Raw genomic sequence first — 18,907 nt, forward strand, 5'->3', positions numbered from 1 at the left:
ACGTCATGTCTACCCTGGGAAACAATATCAGTCGGACGCTTGACGTCCTACTTCCAAAGATACGGTCCCGCCGTCAAGAGTCGTCAGAACCTATCGTACTTGGTATCACAGGTCTACAAGGTTCAGGCAAATCGACATGGGCATCGGAGCTTGTCAAGATCCTGTCACAGGATCACGGTCTCTATACGATAACTGTTTCGTTGGACGACTTCTACAAAACCCATGATGAGCTGGTAGCACAACGGGATCGTGATCCCAACAACAAGCTTTACCGTACTCGTGGACAGCCTGGTACACACGACGAGCAGTTAGCCCGAGAGTTTTTCAGCGATTTGAAGAAATACAACGGGAGAGGCAGCGTCAAGATCCCGAGCTTCGATAAGAGCAAGTACAATGGTGAAGGCGACAGAGCGCCCCAATCAGAATGGACGACAATCTCGCAAAAACCGGACGTTGTCGTCTTTGAAGGATGGTGCGTGGGCTTCCAGCCCGTTCCACAGTCTTTCATAGAAGAAAGATATACGCTGGCAAAAGCTGGGAAGCTCACAGTCAATACCCCTGCGAATCACCAACTTCCGCATTTGTTCGAGGTGAACGAGAATCTCGAGCGCTACTGTGATGCATTTATGGGACCCAAGCAATTTGACTTCTTCATCCATATCGATACGGACGACCTGAGAAATGTGTATATATGGCGTCTGCAGCAAGAGCATAAGATGATTGAGGCGAAAGGATCAGGGATGTCAGACGAGCAGGTTCGTGCGTTCATCGATGGCTATATGCCGAGCTATGAGATATACCTGGAGCGGCTGCGCGAGGGATTGTTTGACGACAGAGGTAGGATGGTGAGGGTGGTACTGAATAGAGAAAGAGGGGTTGAAAGGATTGAGGAGCTGTGATGAAGCAAGTGTTTTCTTTACTGAGCTCCGATAGCGTTGAGACGATAGCAAAGGCGCGCAACGAAGAGAAACGACAGACTAGGGAGTGGGAGATAATGAGCCGCATTTGTAACAATGACAAAAGTACATTTGCTACCTGTCGTTTCAAAGCTTGCGCTATGCCTAGCACACTGACTTTCGTATTCGCCTTCACCTTCACTGCGCGTATATCCATGTCTCGGTCAAGGTCTCTACGACACAAGATCATTTGCCATATGGTTTTCTCCACCTGAGATTTCTTCAAGTTCTTCTCCGCATCTAGTTATGCCTTTCCCAACAAACCATTATCAGATCCTTGGTGTAGACATCCAAGCTGACGACGCTGCGATTAAGAAAGCCTACAAGAAGCTTGCGCTGGAGAACCACCCCGACAAAACTTTACACCTATCAGCAGCACTAGTCGAGAGGCGGACAAAGATATTCAAGCTAGCGACTACAGCTTACGAGATCCTACTCGACCCTATACAGCGAGCGAAACACGACAAGACTCTAGCGCAGTCAGTGAGGCCTTCATATACGAAAACAGAACAACATTTCCACCAACCGGGTACAGGAGGTACGGAACCCTTTCAGCACCAGTATCAGCAACCTCCAAACCCCCCCAAACCTCCCGAACCTTTCTGGCCCCCAAAGTTCCATCCTTTCGGTACACCACCGCCAAATACCTCAGCACCACAACCCCCAAGAAGACATCCCCTCACATCTGGCACTCCCCCCGGACCTATAGGCACCACACCATCTCGCTGGTTCTATGCGCCCGTTTCGGAAAATCCCATTCGCACGAACCTCTCCTTCTTAAACCACGCTGGTTGGCACTTCAGAATCGAAGTGTCCAAAAAGTACAAATGGATACTCCGGCCTGTTTTGCCCCTCCTGAATGCCGACACAGAAGGCGACATCATGGTAAGAATATCCGTACAACCTAACACCTACTCCGCCACTGTCAACGCTCTGAAAGATGTCGTTATAGACGTCAAAGCCACACCCGGGAACAAGGGTACGGCATTGAGTTCCATCTTCAAGGAAACCAGACAGGGTATGGAAATTTGTATAACAATTGGGACCCTGCCTGTCACTGCCGCTGCCCCACTTCCACCAACGCCAGCATGGAGTTGGTCCTTTGATGTTGATTTAGGTTTCTTGATACCGTTTTACAAGGAACTGCGGGTTAGTCATCTCATGTTTTACCCCCATTACCCTTCGCATGCTGTAGGGAAGGATGGGGCAGTACCGGCGAAAAAGCCGTTTCCTATGGGGTCGCCTCAGGCTGAATTGGTGAGTTTGTTTGAGGAGATACAGTTTGTGGCGATGTCCAAGGGATTCTATTGTGAAGAAGTGGGGTGGGCAGGGAGGAAACGTTGGCGGCTTGCTGCTGTGGGCTCTGTATGAGATATACAACAGAAATGCTGTATTGGAGATATGTTACTGCCGCTGTCGCGGTCAGCCTAGAAAAGGTTGTCTTTGATTCAAAGACAGAATATGAATTCGTGCAGTCCGCCTGTTGGTAACCATGTAATCGTTCTTGATTCTATACTCTATGAAATCAGGCCGCTCAAACGCCTTGAATGCAAATGACCCAGGGATAGCTTATAACACACCAGGAATAGGGCCCTTCTTTTCGTTCGAGCCCAGCTCTTCCTCGTTCCACCCGCTCCCAGCACCGACCTTGCGTCCACCCTCCTCTCTCTTGACCCTGCACCAAAGGCTGATGTCCTTGTCCCAGATGAACTGCCACAAAACGTACACCCAGCTCTTGTGTTGTGGCAAGTCTTTGTAGAAGTCGTGCGCGATGCGGTTCAAGGTGTGTAGGCGCGTCCAGGGGATGGCAGGGAAGTCGTGGTGCTCGTTGTGCAGGCCAACGTTGTAGGTGAAGAAATTCAGAGGTCCGTAGTACGAGTATGTTTCCGGGAGCGGAATCTTGTTGGCGGGATTCGCAGCGTCTTTGTTGGGCTTCTCAAAAACGTAATGTTCGGCGATGAAGTGGCCGGCGCAGGGGTGGAGAGAGCCGGCGAGGAAGCTGCTCATGATCAAGTATCCCAAGGCCCTTCCTCCTGTGAATCGAACGAGTGCGTAATCGAAGACTAGCTGTACGACGACGTTGAAGAGGTGGATCTTGGTCATTGGCAGGGCGTAGACGAACATGGGTCGCAGGGCGTAGAAGAGGATCTGGAAGGTCGCGAAGAAAGCCTTGCCGGCGACCGAGTCGAGGAAGATGGCTTCAAAGGCGGTGGGCAGATCTGTGTCGAGACCATTAACACCCAGCGACTTGTGGTGTGTCAGATGGTAGGGCCTGAACGAGGCGCTGTACGGGATGCCAATTGGCAGGTTCGCAAAGACGGCGAAGACCCTGTTTGCCAATGGCGATCGGAAGGCCAGATTGTGTGAGATCTCGTGGATGGCGAGAAAGAGATTCTGGTTGGCCGTAGCACCAATGACGTATGCGGTGAGGAAAAAGGGCCATGATATAACGGGTGTATTGCGCAGAGCGTATGCACATAGGACTTGGATGGATACGACGAGCAGGACCACGTATTTGGTAAGAGGCTCAGGGCCACAGAGCTTCGTCACCTGCGTTGAATGAGCATGTGATTGACTGAATTAATTTGGCATCGATGGTACCTCTGGGTGTGCCTTAATGATAGCCATGCGCCGTGTCCTGTGCGGCTCCTCGGTGTATGTCCAGAAAAAGTGGTCGTGTTCATTCTCGACCATTGGCTCTTCCTGCTTCTCTGCCTTGACCGTGAAACCTCGGGGCACAGGCTCCTTGGACGGCACCGTCGCTGTAGAGACTGAAGACCGCATATTGGGCAGTCGTGGGAAACAATTGCAGAAAGTGTGTGGGTGGAAAGAGCGGAGGGGTTGAGCTCTGAGAGTTTGTGGAGTACTTGACCCTGAGCTCGGCGCTAGTCGGAGGCGGTAGGGCCACCTCGCCCCATGGTTGGCTGATAACCACGTTCCGCTCGCCACCCCGCTAGCGCAGGAACGTTGGGCCCGTCTTCTAGAACGCTTCCGTTGACGCGTTTTTACTCACTTCAATTCTACATGCCGGACACTATGATAACTATTTCGCATATCAAGCTACTCCAGTACTTATTCTTCGCGACCTCACCATCTACAGATTAGGGCAGTTTTTCTCTAGTCAACCAGTCCCACTCAAAAACACGCGTTATAAAGTAGGCCAATTACAGTGCCATTCTATTTCAGTATCACATACAATATACTAGTAAAGGATTATGATATTTTGCTACCTTTCACGTCACTCTTAATCTCCCTCCCGATGCCTTTCCAGTTCCCCACTTCGTCATCGCTCCTCTTCCTCCTTGTGAAGCTTGACTGCCTAACCTCCACAAACCAAACAATACCCCAGTAAACAACCGATAAAGATACGAGAACCCATGCTAGCCACACGATCAAAAGCACGGATGTGCCTTGACCGACGTCCATGCCAGCGACGTCGACAATCTCGCCAGCCACTGGAAAGACGCCAGAAATAACTACCGTCAGCAAGATGGCGGCGACAAAGGCGAATGCGCTCGCAAGGACCGGCCAGAACATGTTGAAGTAGGCGAGGAGTCTCGAGTGTGGGAAGAAGATGGCAGGAATAGCAGAGACGGCGGAGAACCCAGCACCGACGAGCGAGATGAGTAAGGAAGCAAATATCGCTTGTCGCACGCCGGCCAGTATGGTGACCATGGTATTGAGGAGCGTAGAAACTAGGACTGTTGGGGATAATGAGTCTCTAGACCCAACAGCAGGCGTTGTCAGTGTCAATAGGCCTACGAACGTCCGGTCAGTTGAGGCACGACCGCATTACAGATTTGGTTCACTTGCGATTGCTGGCTGTGCTGTAGCTTTCACATCGTTCTACAATGACGACGTCGGAAGCGTCGTCCGGAGACTTCGAAATGGACCCAGAGCACACTGTCCTTAGATAAAGATAGTAGACGTCTGCGAGCGCTTCTTCAATTACACCTTCCGATCGCGTTGATTGTGCATCTGGCTGTCTGCCTTCTTGGGTAACCGCAGAGCTGTTCAGCTGCTTTCCGTAAGCACTTGACCTCCTCAATGTTTAGCTGAATACCTACAGTCACCATGTACTGCCCACCGAAAGTGTGCTCGTCGCTTCCTGCGAGCAACAGCACCAGCGTAAGCACGAAGCTCGCAACAGCAAATGCGATTGGGAAGAAGGCAGAGAAGCGATACTTCATCAACACCCTCTTCGGCGTCTTGGGAGGCGCAGGTAGAGCCTTGTCGGTGGACTTTCGCAAATCTCCAAGATCAGGCTCGATTGCAATTTCTTTCTCCAAGTAAAAGGTCCCTTCTATGTGATCCATTCTTTCCGTCTAGAGGTAGTGTGGCGGACAGGCGCTAGGAGTAAGACCGACAGTATTGACGGTTGTCAATACATAAGAATAGGTGTATGCTGTCCATAATAGGAGACATATAGGCGAGTCAGAGGAAAGATAAGTAGATCGCCTGGACATGTGCGCAGTATGACGCAACTGCTTCCGCTATCGCGCAACCCAATCTCGATGTTTGACCTGCATGGATGCACGTGGTAGGCTTGTTGCATGATTATAGTGTTGCATGACGGACCTGCTATATTCTGTCGCGGATACGGCACTTGCAGCCTCGTGTGTGGACAAATCGGTGGTTTCAAACATCATTTTAGTTGCCGGATCGAGATTGATGTGCGGATTTGGCGATCGACGTTCCTGTTTCGTCGCTGCGAGACATGGCCCAAGCGTCGCATTGGTGAGCGTCCGAGGATATTAACCGGCTTCAAGTGCATTGGGTTCGGATTGGTTCGTCAACATCTGGAAAACTTGAACTTGTTCGTTGTGGGTGTTGAGCCGATTTAGGAGCGGTCAGAACTTTTGCACATACGAGGTCGCGGTTTGCGCAGAAACAAGAAGCGCTTCACTAGTGCAACTGAAACACTATACCGACGATCGCAGCTTCTCAGCATTTTAGTGAGCAATTCGGACTTGCCCATTGGCACTTGTCAAAATTTTCCGGCCGTCCACTGTAGACGAAGACCTGATATGGACCATGGCCAGCTATCCTGCTACTAAAACATGGAACGCGGTGGATATTCCCCGTAAGGCTGCGTCTGAATGTCAGAAAACACATCATTCTGATAGTAAGTCAGTTCTGAAGTTCCAGAAACGCCGGATGAACTTGCCCAGTCAAAAGGTAAATTAGGCTGGTCTAAATCCATGGGCATATAGCCAAAGTCGAACGGATGTCCGAAAGCACCATTACCCATCCCAAAAGGATCTGGCGCAGCAACAGCAGATCCAGGGTTGTTGAAGTCGAAAGATGGTGATGGGGAAGTAATGTTGATCTGTGCATGAGGAACAGTAGCTATTTGATAAAATCAGTTTACGCGAACGCAAACGCGAGCGGAGCAGATAGGCTTACTTTGTGCAGACTCCGCAATATGTACCTTCGTATTGTACGCTCTAGAGAGGACAAGTTTTACGGCTGTGGCTACCTTACGCGCCTCTTGAGACCTCTTGCTGGCTCTAGACCAGATGCGGTACGCTGACCGTAACGACGCTACAATTACATCGCGTGTAGGAGGCTCATGACCTAGTCTCTTCTCGCTCTGCGTGGAATCAGAAGCCTGTAGAACAGGAGTGATAGGGTCTGCGTCTAGTTCGAGGACTAAGACAGTAGTCGCGAGAAGGAAGTCTTGTGCAACGACTGAAGACATGTACCAGCCCACGGTAGAAAGACGCCACCCTGGAGTACACAGTTTGCCTCCTGGTTGAACCTCGGCATCGATCTTGTTCTGGAAGTGAAGCATTTCTATGGAGGCATTCAAACACACTCTTCGAGAGTATGCGTACCTGGCATCTGTTCGTCCGAGTACAAGGTAAGGTCTGTGCAACATAAGCTCGGCTTTCAAGAACGCCAGCTCCAAGTACAAGTGGCGCATAGAGGTTGGTGATAGGGCGCTACCAAAATCCTCGACGGTGTTGGCTATGGAGGACTGCGGTACCCCATCGAAGACTCGTCTTAAAGCAATATCGATATCGTCGATCTCTCGGTATGGCGGCTGAGACGTAGTGTTGACTAGGTCTAAGATCCGTGCCTGAAGACGCCGCAACCTTGTGAGAATGATGGAATAGAGCAGCTGCGTCAGCTCAGTTTCTGGCCTTGACGGTGGCAGTTCTAGCATATCTTCATAGAGATCGTCTTCGTCCAGGTTGCGAGGCTCTTGAGTGTCATACATGAATGGCATGATCATTCTTGGTAATCCGGCTTGAGCAGAAGTGATGAGGTCAAGTGACATGATTACAAGCCACTTGCGACGTCGCAGCTCGCCTCTAAAAGGTGATATGTTCGGGAATCTTGATGGATCTCTGTGGTATCCCATGCGGAAACAAAGGCGTACGATCAAACCTACAAGCATGTATATGCTGAACTGGCTGTCTGCTGAGCGATAGAACTCTGTACCAAAATAAAGCAGAAATGCCTCGATTGTATATGGCGGGGTCTTGGCATAGTTTGCGAGAATCATGCCTGAAGATTGACGTGTCAGTCACGTCTACTTGTAGCTCACATGGTTTACCACCTACATTGTACAGCCTTTTCGCGGTAAAAGCTCATACGCACCGAATCGGCAGCTAGATCAGAACTACTGGGTTGAGAAGCGTCCATTGCGGCTTGGAACCGAAAGCCGAGCGTGAACGCGGAATATAGCAGGCCCAGCCACATGGTGGGAGCTTCGAGTGGCCGTATCCAGAGCTCGTTGTACTGTGCTCTTGTTAGTATTCCCTGAAAATAAGTCATCGTTTGTCTCACCCTTTTAAGAAAGGTTGGTTTGTGTATCAGGGCTAGAGACGTCAGTCGGTGGCTTATCAGCGGAGTAACGAGCTTACTTGGATGTGTTTCCAATGACACGAAGAACGTATTCACGAGGCGATCTGCTTCTGATCGCGGAGGGAGAGCGGCGAGTAGTTCTTCTTTGGTCGCATGCGGATGACATCCAAACAGCAGCTCTGGTCCCGGTACATCATCCAGTACTTCATCTCTGGGAGTGATTGACGTGGGGATCTGATCAAGATGTTCGCGCAACTCTGAGATCTGTGATGGCGTTAGAGACTTAAGAGTCACTGTCCAAAAACCACCTACACTATCAAGAATGCTTGTCCAATGCCCCCCGTTAGTGTAACTTGTAGTGTCGCCGCTGATCCTTACGCGATCCGGAGTTCCAGGAAGTTCATGGTTGGCATGTTCGTCATGATGCTGCTCCTGTGCTGGGCTAGAAAGTACGGGATTAACAAGATCAACTGCGTTGCCGCCGATGAGGTTTGTGACAAGCTTCTCGAGTTGATCAATCCTGTCATGAACGCTGGTAGGGACTTTGGGTTCTCTTGGCGCTGGGGTGCTACGAACATATGTGCACGACAATGAGAGTCCACGATTGACGCATGTCTTGCACGGTTCTTGCCGGTCACATTTCAACCTCCAGTGTATTAGCATGTGGTTCCTTAGGGCAGGTAGGCCAAGTTTCGAAGCCGCTCACTTTCGTCGACGACAAAGGGTGCAGCTCAAGATAGGCTTGTCTCTTCGCCGGCTGGGAGGCACAACTCTCGGCGTCTGACCATCTGCGCTCATGTTGAACAGTGATTCTGCGACAAGTCAAAACAGCTGCGTTGAGTAAGAGCTGCTCAAGTCTTGGTGTGCCTAATCACGCGTTCGGGGTCGGCGATCAATGTTATCCGATACCGAGGCTAACCGCTTCGGCCGAACGCCCCCCGCATTCGCTCGCAGCTACCTTGCACGATGATCAGCCTCTTTGGTACGGTCTCAATCTTCCACTCTATCTACGTCATGCAAGGTTCCTCGTGATGCAGACCAGCCGCCCAGTAACTACGTCGAGACCCGGTCATAAGATGCAATAGGTCTACATGCTTGGTGGCATTTGGGAGCACGCTCGGGAACAGGAAGAGTAGACAGAGAGACCTGGATGCAATCGAGTTCTCCATTCGGTGTTGTTGCGTGGAAAACATGTTTTCAAGATGTTGAAGCCTTCCCACAACTCAGAGATTGAACGTGGACAGGTAGTAGAAGAGAGGAGTCCCTCCAGGACGCACTTATCTGTGTGTGACGAGGAGGGCAGAAGGCTTGCAATCGAAGACTACTGTACCCTGATTCGCGGCTTAGGCCAACTCGACTATGGTAATAAGACAGACGTATTCGTATGTGCTGTTGCACAAGTCGCTGGGAGCCGGAGAAGAGGCAAGGCCAGTTGATTCATCTGCGTACTAACGTCATGTCGATCAATTGTCTCTCGAACGGAATACAGTGCAGTACCCAGAGAAGAAGCGAGACAAACTGCGGCCTTACGTCTATTCGCTCTCTCCGGTCGAAAGACAGGTCGGACCGAGATCATGTTCCATGGTGTATTGGCCACTGCAGCAATACACTCGGCGTTGTTTGACCAAGGGGAGTATCAAGCTGTAGAGAGCAGAATATAGTTGAAATATGAGGTGCTTTGCTTAAACGCCGTTGATTTACTAGAAAAGGCTAGCTCCACATGACGACCCATAGAGCGCAGAACCTCCAGTTGTAAGGACTGCCACCAGCCGTATGCATCAACACTACCACAACAGCTAGGGACGCGAGGTACAGTGACAATCACGCAGAAAAGTTTTGAACTGGCATTACCGGTTGCACGTCGTTGTGATGTGACCCTTTCACCACCAGCTTCTCAGAATGTCATTCGACCAATGTTGAATCCGGCACTTGCGCGATTCTCCTTTAAGCACTTTATGACTCTGGAATGTAAGCTGCCTTCGGCTTTAGTAATTAAGGTTGTTGTAAATTGTATGTCGGCCTTGTCGGGCTCTGAGAGCAGGATCAACGATGCGAACATTCCATATCCTACTGGACAGCCCTCGCAGTCTGTTCGGTGAATGGCTCCATTTCGGGAGTATCCATACAACAAACCGAAGACCATGCATCTGCATCCCGCATAAGATAACGTGGGTAGGCTAAGCGACATGCCACCTTGCATCGAGGCGACCGATCCTGGCACACTTGATCTTCCATTTAAACCCCGCGTAAGAGCTCGCAAATTACCCAACAGCCAAACCATCTTCCAAACCCCATATTTGCCATCATGGCACTCATGTCTTTCCCAAGTATTTTGGTGACTTTGGTCATGTTCAGCATACTGTATGCGTTCCGTTTGTACTCAAGAACAAGAGATGCACGACCCCTGCCCCCAGGACCGAAAGGCCTTCCATTCATCGGGAATATAAACGATATGCCTAAGCCCGGTATGCTTCAGTGTCATCATTGGTCGCAGCTCAAGAAGACATATGGCCCTATTAGTTCCATCACCGTGCTAGGACAAACGTTCATCATCATCAACGACGCCGAAATTGCGGTCGAGCTGCTGCGCGACCGTTCAGCAATCTACTCTTCAAGACCAATGCAGACATTCAGTTGTGAGATGTAAGTGATAAGCCCGTATTAGGGTGTCTAGGTAAATGACTCAGCGTTTGCTGATCGAGCGATCAGGGTTGGTTGGCGACATGCGACCGCTATGGCTCCGAACGACGCGGAATGGAAACTTCAGCGTAAGAACATTACGAAGATAGTGAGCACAAACACGTCGGTATCAGTAGTTGATCGCGTTCAAGAGATGGAAGCCGCGCGTTTCTTGCTCAACCTTCTTGATTCACCCGACAAGCTTTTCGACCATATAAAAAAAGAGGCTGGCAGTGTAATCCTAAAGATCACGTACGGCTATACTACCATACCGAAAGGCAATGACCCCTTCGTCGATCTAGCTGGCAAGACCATGGAGCAGTTCGCTGATGCTACAGTTCCCGGAAGATGGTCTGTGGATATGTTCCCGTTCCGTGAGTATCACCCCTCGGCGGTGGAACCATTTCTGACCCTGAAAAGTGCGATACCTACCAGAGTGGCTACCAGGAATGGAGTTTAAGCGCACGGCCAGAAATATGGCGACGCAGCTCCGACAGTGTACTAACCAGCCTTACGAATTCGTCAAGAAGCAAATGAGCGAGAAGAGACACTCGCCATCATTCTTATCACAAGCAATTGAAGGCACATCCTTGGATGCCGAGATGGAGTTCATCCATAAATGGACGGCACTGACGCTCTACACAGGCGGCGCTGACACCGTAAGTGTCGCATACGAGCGAACTTGCTGAATTAACTTTACTCATTTTTTGCCAGACCGTTTCTGCAATAATGACATTTTTCCTTGCCATGAGCATCTTTCCGGACGTTCAGAAGAAGGCCCAAGGAGAGTTAGATCGCGTCATTGGCGGAGACCGACTTCCCGGCAGTAAAGACCGGGAGAGCCTTCCTTACATCTACGCTTTGATGAAAGAGACGCATCGCTGGCACCTTGTCTTACCTATGTGTCTTCCGCATTGCAGCACGGAAGAGGACACTTGCCGCGGATACCGCATTCCGAAGGGTTCCATTCTTCTGGCTAACAACTGGCTTTTCACCCATGACCCTGAAGTCTACCCCGACCCAATGGTCTTCAGACCGGAACGCTTTCTCGAAACACCAACCCACAAAAGTGAGCCTGATCCAAGAAACTTCATCTTCGGTTACGGCCGACGTATATGCCCGGGTCGATATGTTGCTGATAACGCCCTCTTCATCACTATCGCGCAAACTCTCGCTGTTTTCAATGTCACAAAGTCTGTTGACGAGAACGGTCGAATCGTGGAGCCAGAGATCAAGTTCGAACCGGGTACGATCAGTCATCCGGTGCCGTTCTGCTGTTCAATCAAGCCGCGATCGGATGCACACGAGCAGTTGATTAAGGCTTCGGAGCAACTATATCCATGGGAAGAGAGCGACTCCAAAGAGCTAGAAAGCATTAAGTGGTAGTAAAAAGACAGACGTCTTTTGGTAGTCCTTGACGAACACAATGGACTTCCTAGTCCTCCGTGTACTACTCGAATGTCACCGGCGTGATGCATGTGATAACAACCAGGTGTACCAGGACATCAGAGCGTCTCTGGTGCATAAGCTAGGACATTCGCGATGTATATAGAGAATTTGCTAGCCATCATGAGCTTTGTAGTATGTACTACCTACCTGTTTATCGACCAGCCGGACAAACCTCATAATGTAGCGTCAAATTCTTGGCTAATGTACGGATTTTATAACAGGTGCTTCCATACAAAACATGTCGGCAGTAGCAGTACATGGTCTTGACAAAGCCTCTTGCAGGTTGAGCAAAACCATAGCTGTTCTATAACCATTTCTCGAATGTGTGATGAACGCTGGTCTTTTCACAAGACTATTTGCACGCATGTAGCGAATCTCTTTTCTGTGCTAGATATGTCTTGCTATTGTCTCTCCCGTCTCTTCGGCCGTGGGTTGACAAACTTGTCCTCGTAAACCTCTTGGTCCTCGGGCACCACACCGCTTTCCTGTAGTGCTTTCAACGCCTCTGGCCCCACTACCTTCTGGATTTGATGAATCCTCCACGCAGAAGGTTGGGCAGGTCTCAGCCATGTTAAGCGGCCCTCGATTTGCGTGTCGTGGTGATTGTTGACTGCTTTTTCCGCGCCCTCTTTGGTGCTGAAATCGATGAGGCATAGAAAACTCGGCTCATGTGTCTTTCCTCTGTCGAACCTCGACATTCCGCTGACCGACTCGATACCGTATTTGCCGAATTGTCGCTCAATGATTGTCTCTGCGTTCTGTACCGCCACGGCAAAGCGTTTGTTTGTGGACCATCCGGGTGTCTCGACCGAAAGTACAATGCGGCGACGTTCAAGTAACGGACGCATAGCATCATATGCAGCGGTGCCTTCGTCAATGAAGTAGCGAGAGCCAAAAGGCCCGCCTTTCCGCTGCTCACTTTTCTCCCAGCTGAAGTCAGCGTTCAAGGGCTTAACAACCAGTGATTTGCCCTGTGCCTCGAAGCCGTTAAGCTCCTTAATGGCCTTGGTAGCTTCTGCTTCACTACCAAGCTCGACGAAACATGTGATAGCGTTCATAAAAGTGAAGCGATCAACACGCATCAGTAATCTCTTGCTAATTGGCCGTTAGCTCAAAATTCATACGACGAGATGTATAGCGTAGATGCTGCGTGACACATACATGGTGCATCCCTTAGAACGTAGTATCTGTTCAATGTCCGTTTTTGCCCATCGTTTTGGCACTGTCATCATGACAGCTTCTGATGAAGAGCCCGCGGACGTTGACGGGGCGCGTGCATCAGTAAGTGCGACCTCTGGCCCTCTCGATGGAGTCTGAACAATGTCTTCCCGGCTGCGTTGATTGGCAGTGAAACCTCGCTTTGAAATTGATGTTCTGATCGATGGGATAAGTGATGGAGCGACGCGTATTGACGGTGTCGCCAGGGGAAAGGAACAGCGCCCGCGCGATAGTAACCTTGGTACAGCCATCGTGCAACACAAAAAATCCTAGTCTGACAGTTTGTATATTCGGAGTTGATGACAGCAAGTAGTGTTGATTCGAGGTCGCCGCTCGTAACGATCGCACTAAACAGAAAAAGATCCTTGGCGTGTTCCATTCTTATCGATAAGACAGCAACGGGCCACTAGCCCAGGAACACCACTGTCCACGAGTGCGTAGAATTGTCTCTAGATCTTCCTAACAAGGCCTGATTTGTGTAGCAACGGCCATTGGCTTGTACATTGGGAAAACTTGTATCATTCTATGGCTTTGACTTTCTTTCTCACGGTCTATCACAATCCTCACGGCCCGAAACATCAGCAATGGCCTACGATCGGGATGTGGTAGTTTGTTGTTTCAAGCGACATTACGAGCTCTTAGTGAGATTAGCCTACTTTGATTCCGCAGAGATCCATTACCCTCCAGACGAAGGCTGGGGCGATGAGCAGCTTGCTGTTGACATCATGCGTGCTTTCGGCCGCTCAGAGGAAGTAATCGATCTCCTCCGGCATCTACCTTACATCAAACAGCTCGACGGTGACAGCAAAGACGAAGTATACTTCCAAACCCGACATCTTAGCTATCTACGCGATACCTGGCCGTTCAAATCCTTGACTGTTGAAAAATGCCAAGGGAAACAGCTATTTGACAAACTGTTGATGCCGAGTCCTGAAGACTGGCCAGCTGGTTTCATTGCCTTGACGCAAGACATATATGCAACATGGTGGATAATGGATACTACGAAAGGTTTGGCAATATGACCTATACACGTAGACCACCAGAGGACTAACATTCATGCCAGGCATCTTACATGCAGTGGGTACAGGTTATGTAGAGCCACCAAAGGATGAGCCTTGGCTTTTGGGTTCTGTTCCACATGACATTCGAGAATATTTTGACGAAATCTACAAGGAAATTGAAGGATTGACAATGGTTCCTTGTCCGAAGGGGAACAACTCGTGGAACAGGACAGTACAGCCGTACACGTGGGAGATCGGAAGTGTATGTTTTGTCTTATTGAGATTGATAATGCTCTACTGATGTTTACAAATCAGGTTGTGAGTCAAACGTTACGGAAGCATGGCTGGCCCGATTGTCTGGATCGAGACGGGTATCTCGAGGAGCTCGAGCGGGTACGTCCAGAGGGTTGATTTGGACCGGAGGTATACCATTTCGAAAAGATATTCCACTCTCCAGGTACGAGCAAGCACCCATAATGTCCAAAAACTGAGAAATATGCTTAAGCTTCTGGAGCAATGTTAGTGAACAACAACATTGGCGTTAAGTGCAGGCTCCTACGCCGAATATCAAGTTATACCTAGCTCAACAAGTGCTCTTATCTCCAATACCAATGTCAGTGAGTACTGCGACCAAGTGCTATTGCTATGAAACTATGCTCTAGCCCTAAACTGTAGGATTGGTCCGTCCTTCTTGCTTGCGAATACGTCCATGATCTGATATTCAGATGCCCTGGTCCTTCCGACTTCCAAATCTTTGCTTCCAGCACCCAACGTTGTGCCCGGTGCTAGCCTCAAATCATACAAGAAAAGCACTCTTGCGATAGTCACCGTCAGCTCAACATACGCTAGACCCTTGCCAATGCATCCACGGGGACCGATGCTGAAGGGGTTGTATGCTGACTGCGCTGCCTGAAGGCTGCTGTGAAGCGGGTTTGCGGAAGGATCAGAAAGCCACCGCTCTGGGATGAAATCGAAAGGTTGAGGGAAGTAATCGGCGTTGTGATGGATCGTGTAGATAGGAACGCCCACGTCGACGCCGGCGGGGATATGATGACCATCAATGTCCATACCACCCGAGAGCACTTCTCGTGGGAGAGCACCAGCGACAGGGGGTGTCATACGCATGGTCTCGTCAATGCAGGCGCGCAGAAATGAGCAGCCGCTGAGCTTGGGTCCAGTCACGATCTCTTCAACATCAGCAAAAGCTTCCCGAATTTCTTTGCAGACCTTTTGCATCGCTGAAGGGTTGTGTGCCAGGTAGAAGAAGGCACCAGACATTGCTGTCGAGGTCGTATCGGAACCCGCGATGATCAGCAGATTTGACTCGCCCCAAAGCTCATCCATGCTGAAGCCCTTGCCGGTTTCCGGATCCTTCGCGTTAAGAAGGTAGTAGAAGAAATCTTTACGGTCGACATCTACGCCCAACTTCGTGCGCTCCATGGCTTGGCCCTTGCTGTACTGCATGTACTGCGCTCGTTGGCCTGCAATTTTACGGAAGAAGAGCTTGTCCAAATGCCAGTTGTGGATGGTAAGGTGCGTTCCACAGATGAGATGCCTGTGTGCCGCGTTACCAACCAGCTGTGTCGCAAATCGATTGACAGGGCTTTCCAACATGCCGAAAGCTTTGCCAAATACCAAATCACCCATGATGTCGAAAACCAACCACTCGCACCAATGTGCAGCATTCCACGCGTCGTTCCAGCCACCATCTTTCTCGTCGGCTAAGCCCTTCTCAGCGGACCAGTTGTTGCTCTTGCGTCCAAGCAGTTCGCAGCCGACACGTACGTTGGCCAGGATGTATTTCTCTAAGCTCTTGATCGCGGAGTCACTGAATGCATGGCTCATGACTCGCCTCTTGCGCGCATGCTGCATTTTGTCGACTGCGCTATGTACGCTAACGGCCTTTGGTGTGCTGGGAAATGCATGGTAGAAAGATGCCTTCTTGACATTTGATCGGAATCCATAGATAGTCTTGAGACCAGTGGCGGTGTTGACGGAAAGCAGATTAGGTCCAAGGCGCACGTAAGGTCCGTATTGCTCGTGTGCGCGGTGGAAAGCAAGGTGCCGGGAACCTTTGTAGGCATAGTATGCTAGATAAATGTCGGTGATCTTTGCAAGGAAGGGTCCTGGGTAGGAGGCGAGGGGATGGAAGGTCAGGCGGTAGACGATGACCCCGAATATCTGGATGTAATGTTAGTTGAGGGTGAAGCGGATACGCGGAGCAACGTACGTAGAGAAGCAGCACTCCAAAGATGGAAGCCAGCAGGGATAAAATCGCCATATTGGCGATGACTTTGAGCAAGCTGAGTATGCGATGTTATTGATTTGCACCAAAGCTCATTGCCACAAATATTCCCTTGATGGACAACTTGTGTACAACGCTTGACTATCCGCTACAAAGTTGTGCAGATAAGCTCCCTAAGTACTCATTTGCCTTCCACCACCATCCGCAGCTCCCCCAATACCCTCCTTGTTCCCAATCCATCGCGATGACAAAGTGCATCAGCATTGTGGAGTAGTCTCGTGCCCTTTTCATCGCATAATCGGCGAGCGGGTGTCTTGGGTATACGTTCCGGTGTGTCACGGCTAACGTCGGATAGTCGTGCAAATTACACCACTCCAATCACGTGGGACGGATACCTCAGCAAGCGAGGACGCTAACGCGGATACTGGTGCTGTCCCTACTTTTCGCGGCCAGGAAGGGCGCGGATATCCTGCGCGTAAGCATGGGAGGTATAGAGATCGAGCTAGAGTGTGTGGTCAAGACTCATTTCGCATTAGGCGTAGCTATAGATGTACATGCACGTGCAAGGTTTACAAAGAGCGGATGAGTTGCGGAATCAAGCATTAAACATGTCACCTAGATATGCTAAGATCATGCTCATTACAAGTACAACCGATTCTTTCGCAACGGCGCTGTGTTTGTCGTATCACTGAAGGCGATCCTCCCCGCTGCACCTTCAGGCCTTATATCTTGGATCTTGACCCATTTGTCTCTCAAGAGCCTCGAACGTTCAGCGCCATCGATACTGCTCGCAGGTGTTTGTACACCGATGTACGGCGAGTCTCTAGTCAGCACCCTGATGTTGCCTAAGAAATCTGGTATGTGCATCAAGCAACGCAGAAGAATGTTGGCCGCAGCGCAAATGGTAAGGAAGATTGCCGATGTAAACTACAGAAGGAACCACGACTTTTTGACGTAGTATGCTGGGGAGGTGAATGTAGTCCAGGAGCCGGTAGTCTTTGCCCAGAAACTGTCATGATTTTCCAGGGATGCGACATCGCTCCCAACCATGCATACGAAGTTGAAATTTGCGCATAGATACGTATTCAAAACCATACCTAGCCAGGCGGTCAGAGAAGATATGAAGCGGAAGGTCTTCGTACCACCAATCTAGCGAATTCCGAATCAAGGATTGGAAGGCTAAGGAGGAATCTTTGAACCATTGTTCGAGAAAACTAGATTCTTACGGGTGCAAACTGGCCATCGTAAACGTCATGTATCGGAGGATTTGGTACATCCTGTCAACGTCAAGCGCTGTGAGATTTGGTCTATTCTCATGGTTACGACGCATTTTGATCGTGTGGTAAGCTGAACGAGGAATCCACATGCGCCAACATATGGGCACGTCACAAGAGATGAATGAAAAGCTGCTCATGTTCGAGAGTTGTAGCGCAAGAGTTTGAGCATACTGTGGTGCTGCATAGACGACTTTCGAGTGGTGAATGGTCGACGAATGAGAAGGCACGAGTATCAAAGCGGATAGCGCCGTCTTGGCAGACATCGAGCTTCACGAACATCACCAAGCGTCACTATAGTTTGTCCAAACGCGCAACAGCACGACACCTGCCCATTGACCTATTTCGACCCTTGCAGCCTGCCTGGAAGGACGCGCTCTCGAGATGTCGGTGGCCAAGAATGTGAAGACTACGGTCTTTTCGGTACGGCGCCCATGACCCGATCTCGACGTGCCTTTGCCCTGCCGCCCCTCTCCCGCCATCCACCGCTTCGGGAGGAAGTACTAATCGTATGTATACAGAAATACACCGTTCAGCCCACTGGAATCTATGCCGCCATCAACAGGCTCTTCGCGCTCGACCCCAAGCGGTCCACGGGTATCCCCATGAACCCGCAATTCCGCAACCCACCCCCAGGCGGTCTCGACCCCAACGCGTACGACGACCCTGTTACTGTTCCTGCTGCCGACATCGCCGAGAACCCATACTGGAAGCGCGACGTGCGACGACGATACCCCAGGCTCTCGACTGTCACGCAGTCTGACGCAGTTGCGCTGCTGGAAGTTGGAAGCGCGGCAGCACCCAAGCAGGAGCTGATTGGCGAGGCAGGCACAAAGTCGCTGGTAGCTGCGCAAGAAGAAGGCGCCAAGGGATTGGCCATTGCATTTGAGAAGAACACTGGACTCGCAAAGGATGTACTAGGTCCTGGTGGCATGCCTCCACTACCGAGTGGGCTGCACGTCCACGGTGTTGCTGGACAGAAGCGATATGAGCTGGAGAGCGAGCAGTCGTACGGCACAGCGTAAGTTTCTCGGAAATGGGCTGTCCATGAGTAGTGCTAACTTAGAACAGATACCCATGCCGGACGTTCGCTTAGATTACCAGAGGAACTGTGTAGGTAGTAAAAGACAGTCCAATTTCTGTACATATGAAGACTTCACCTGCGTATGGCTTATGTAGTCACCTGTGATGTTTGTTTTGGTTTCCATCACAAATGCGTGTGAATGCCTGATTCTTCTCTCTCTCTCTCTCTCTCTCTCTCTCTCTCTCTCT

General features: G+C 50.3%; 12 protein-coding genes across 12 annotated transcripts; 6 read left to right on the forward strand and 6 right to left on the reverse strand.

The window, feature by feature from the left end:
- Positions 1–5: 5 nt before the first annotated feature.
- AA0111_g4479 (hypothetical protein) lies at positions 6–899 on the forward strand (the record flags this gene model as incomplete). Its single annotated transcript, XM_028650486.1, has 1 exon — positions 6–899. The coding sequence occupies one exon, from the start codon at positions 6–8 to the stop codon at positions 897–899; it is 894 nt and encodes a 297-aa protein (XP_028507756.1).
- A 303-nt stretch (positions 900–1,202) lies between these two features.
- AA0111_g4480 (hypothetical protein) lies at positions 1,203–2,327 on the forward strand (the record flags this gene model as incomplete). Its single annotated transcript, XM_028650488.1, has 1 exon — positions 1,203–2,327. One exon carries the CDS (start codon positions 1,203–1,205, stop codon positions 2,325–2,327), a length of 1,125 nt encoding a protein of 374 aa, XP_028507872.1.
- Positions 2,328–2,525: 198 nt separating this feature from the next.
- On the reverse strand, positions 2,526–3,740 carry AA0111_g4481 (Sphingolipid delta(4)-desaturase; the record flags this gene model as incomplete). The annotated part of the gene is made up of 2 exons (XM_028650489.1): positions 2,526–3,506; positions 3,558–3,740. 2 exons carry the CDS (start codon positions 3,738–3,740, stop codon positions 2,526–2,528), a joined length of 1,164 nt encoding a protein of 387 aa, XP_028507873.1.
- A 429-nt stretch (positions 3,741–4,169) lies between these two features.
- AA0111_g4482 (hypothetical protein) lies at positions 4,170–4,631 on the reverse strand (the record flags this gene model as incomplete). The annotated part of the gene is made up of 1 exon (XM_028650490.1): positions 4,170–4,631. The coding sequence occupies one exon, from the start codon at positions 4,629–4,631 to the stop codon at positions 4,170–4,172; it is 462 nt and encodes a 153-aa protein (XP_028508208.1).
- Positions 4,632–4,900: 269 nt separating this feature from the next.
- AA0111_g4483 (hypothetical protein) lies at positions 4,901–5,272 on the reverse strand (the record flags this gene model as incomplete). Its single annotated transcript, XM_028650491.1, has 1 exon — positions 4,901–5,272. One exon carries the CDS (start codon positions 5,270–5,272, stop codon positions 4,901–4,903), a length of 372 nt encoding a protein of 123 aa, XP_028507867.1.
- Positions 5,273–6,009: 737 nt separating this feature from the next.
- Positions 6,010–8,432, reverse strand: AA0111_g4484 (hypothetical protein; the record flags this gene model as incomplete). Its single annotated transcript, XM_028650492.1, has 6 exons — positions 6,010–6,305; positions 6,363–7,469; positions 7,526–7,703; positions 7,752–7,783; positions 7,829–8,033; positions 8,082–8,432. 6 exons carry the CDS (start codon positions 8,430–8,432, stop codon positions 6,010–6,012), a joined length of 2,169 nt encoding a protein of 722 aa, XP_028507875.1.
- Positions 8,433–8,971: 539 nt separating this feature from the next.
- Positions 8,972–9,205, forward strand: AA0111_g4485 (hypothetical protein; the record flags this gene model as incomplete). The annotated part of the gene is made up of 1 exon (XM_028650493.1): positions 8,972–9,205. The coding sequence occupies one exon, from the start codon at positions 8,972–8,974 to the stop codon at positions 9,203–9,205; it is 234 nt and encodes a 77-aa protein (XP_028507876.1).
- A 1,016-nt stretch (positions 9,206–10,221) lies between these two features.
- On the forward strand, positions 10,222–11,834 carry AA0111_g4486 (O-methylsterigmatocystin oxidoreductase; the record flags this gene model as incomplete). The annotated part of the gene is made up of 4 exons (XM_028650494.1): positions 10,222–10,412; positions 10,479–10,822; positions 10,869–11,107; positions 11,163–11,834. 4 exons carry the CDS (start codon positions 10,222–10,224, stop codon positions 11,832–11,834), a joined length of 1,446 nt encoding a protein of 481 aa, XP_028507874.1.
- A 464-nt stretch (positions 11,835–12,298) lies between these two features.
- Positions 12,299–13,126, reverse strand: AA0111_g4487 (hypothetical protein; the record flags this gene model as incomplete). Its single annotated transcript, XM_028650495.1, has 2 exons — positions 12,299–12,992; positions 13,059–13,126. 2 exons carry the CDS (start codon positions 13,124–13,126, stop codon positions 12,299–12,301), a joined length of 762 nt encoding a protein of 253 aa, XP_028507868.1.
- Positions 13,127–13,699: 573 nt separating this feature from the next.
- On the forward strand, positions 13,700–14,527 carry AA0111_g4488 (hypothetical protein; the record flags this gene model as incomplete). The annotated part of the gene is made up of 3 exons (XM_028650496.1): positions 13,700–14,123; positions 14,179–14,378; positions 14,432–14,527. 3 exons carry the CDS (start codon positions 13,700–13,702, stop codon positions 14,525–14,527), a joined length of 720 nt encoding a protein of 239 aa, XP_028507877.1.
- Positions 14,528–14,767: 240 nt separating this feature from the next.
- On the reverse strand, positions 14,768–16,397 carry AA0111_g4489 (hypothetical protein; the record flags this gene model as incomplete). Its single annotated transcript, XM_028650497.1, has 2 exons — positions 14,768–16,297; positions 16,347–16,397. The coding sequence occupies 2 exons, from the start codon at positions 16,395–16,397 to the stop codon at positions 14,768–14,770; spliced, it is 1,581 nt and encodes a 526-aa protein (XP_028507878.1).
- A 1,622-nt stretch (positions 16,398–18,019) lies between these two features.
- AA0111_g4490 (hypothetical protein) lies at positions 18,020–18,731 on the forward strand (the record flags this gene model as incomplete). Its single annotated transcript, XM_028650499.1, has 3 exons — positions 18,020–18,058; positions 18,157–18,656; positions 18,707–18,731. 3 exons carry the CDS (start codon positions 18,020–18,022, stop codon positions 18,729–18,731), a joined length of 564 nt encoding a protein of 187 aa, XP_028508085.1.
- Positions 18,732–18,907: the final 176 nt, after the last annotated feature.

This window comes from Alternaria arborescens (genome assembly GCF_004154835.1).
Source record: "Alternaria arborescens strain FERA 675 chromosome Unknown contig_8, whole genome shotgun sequence".
NCBI classification, from domain to species: Eukaryota; Fungi; Ascomycota; class Dothideomycetes; order Pleosporales; family Pleosporaceae; genus Alternaria; species Alternaria arborescens.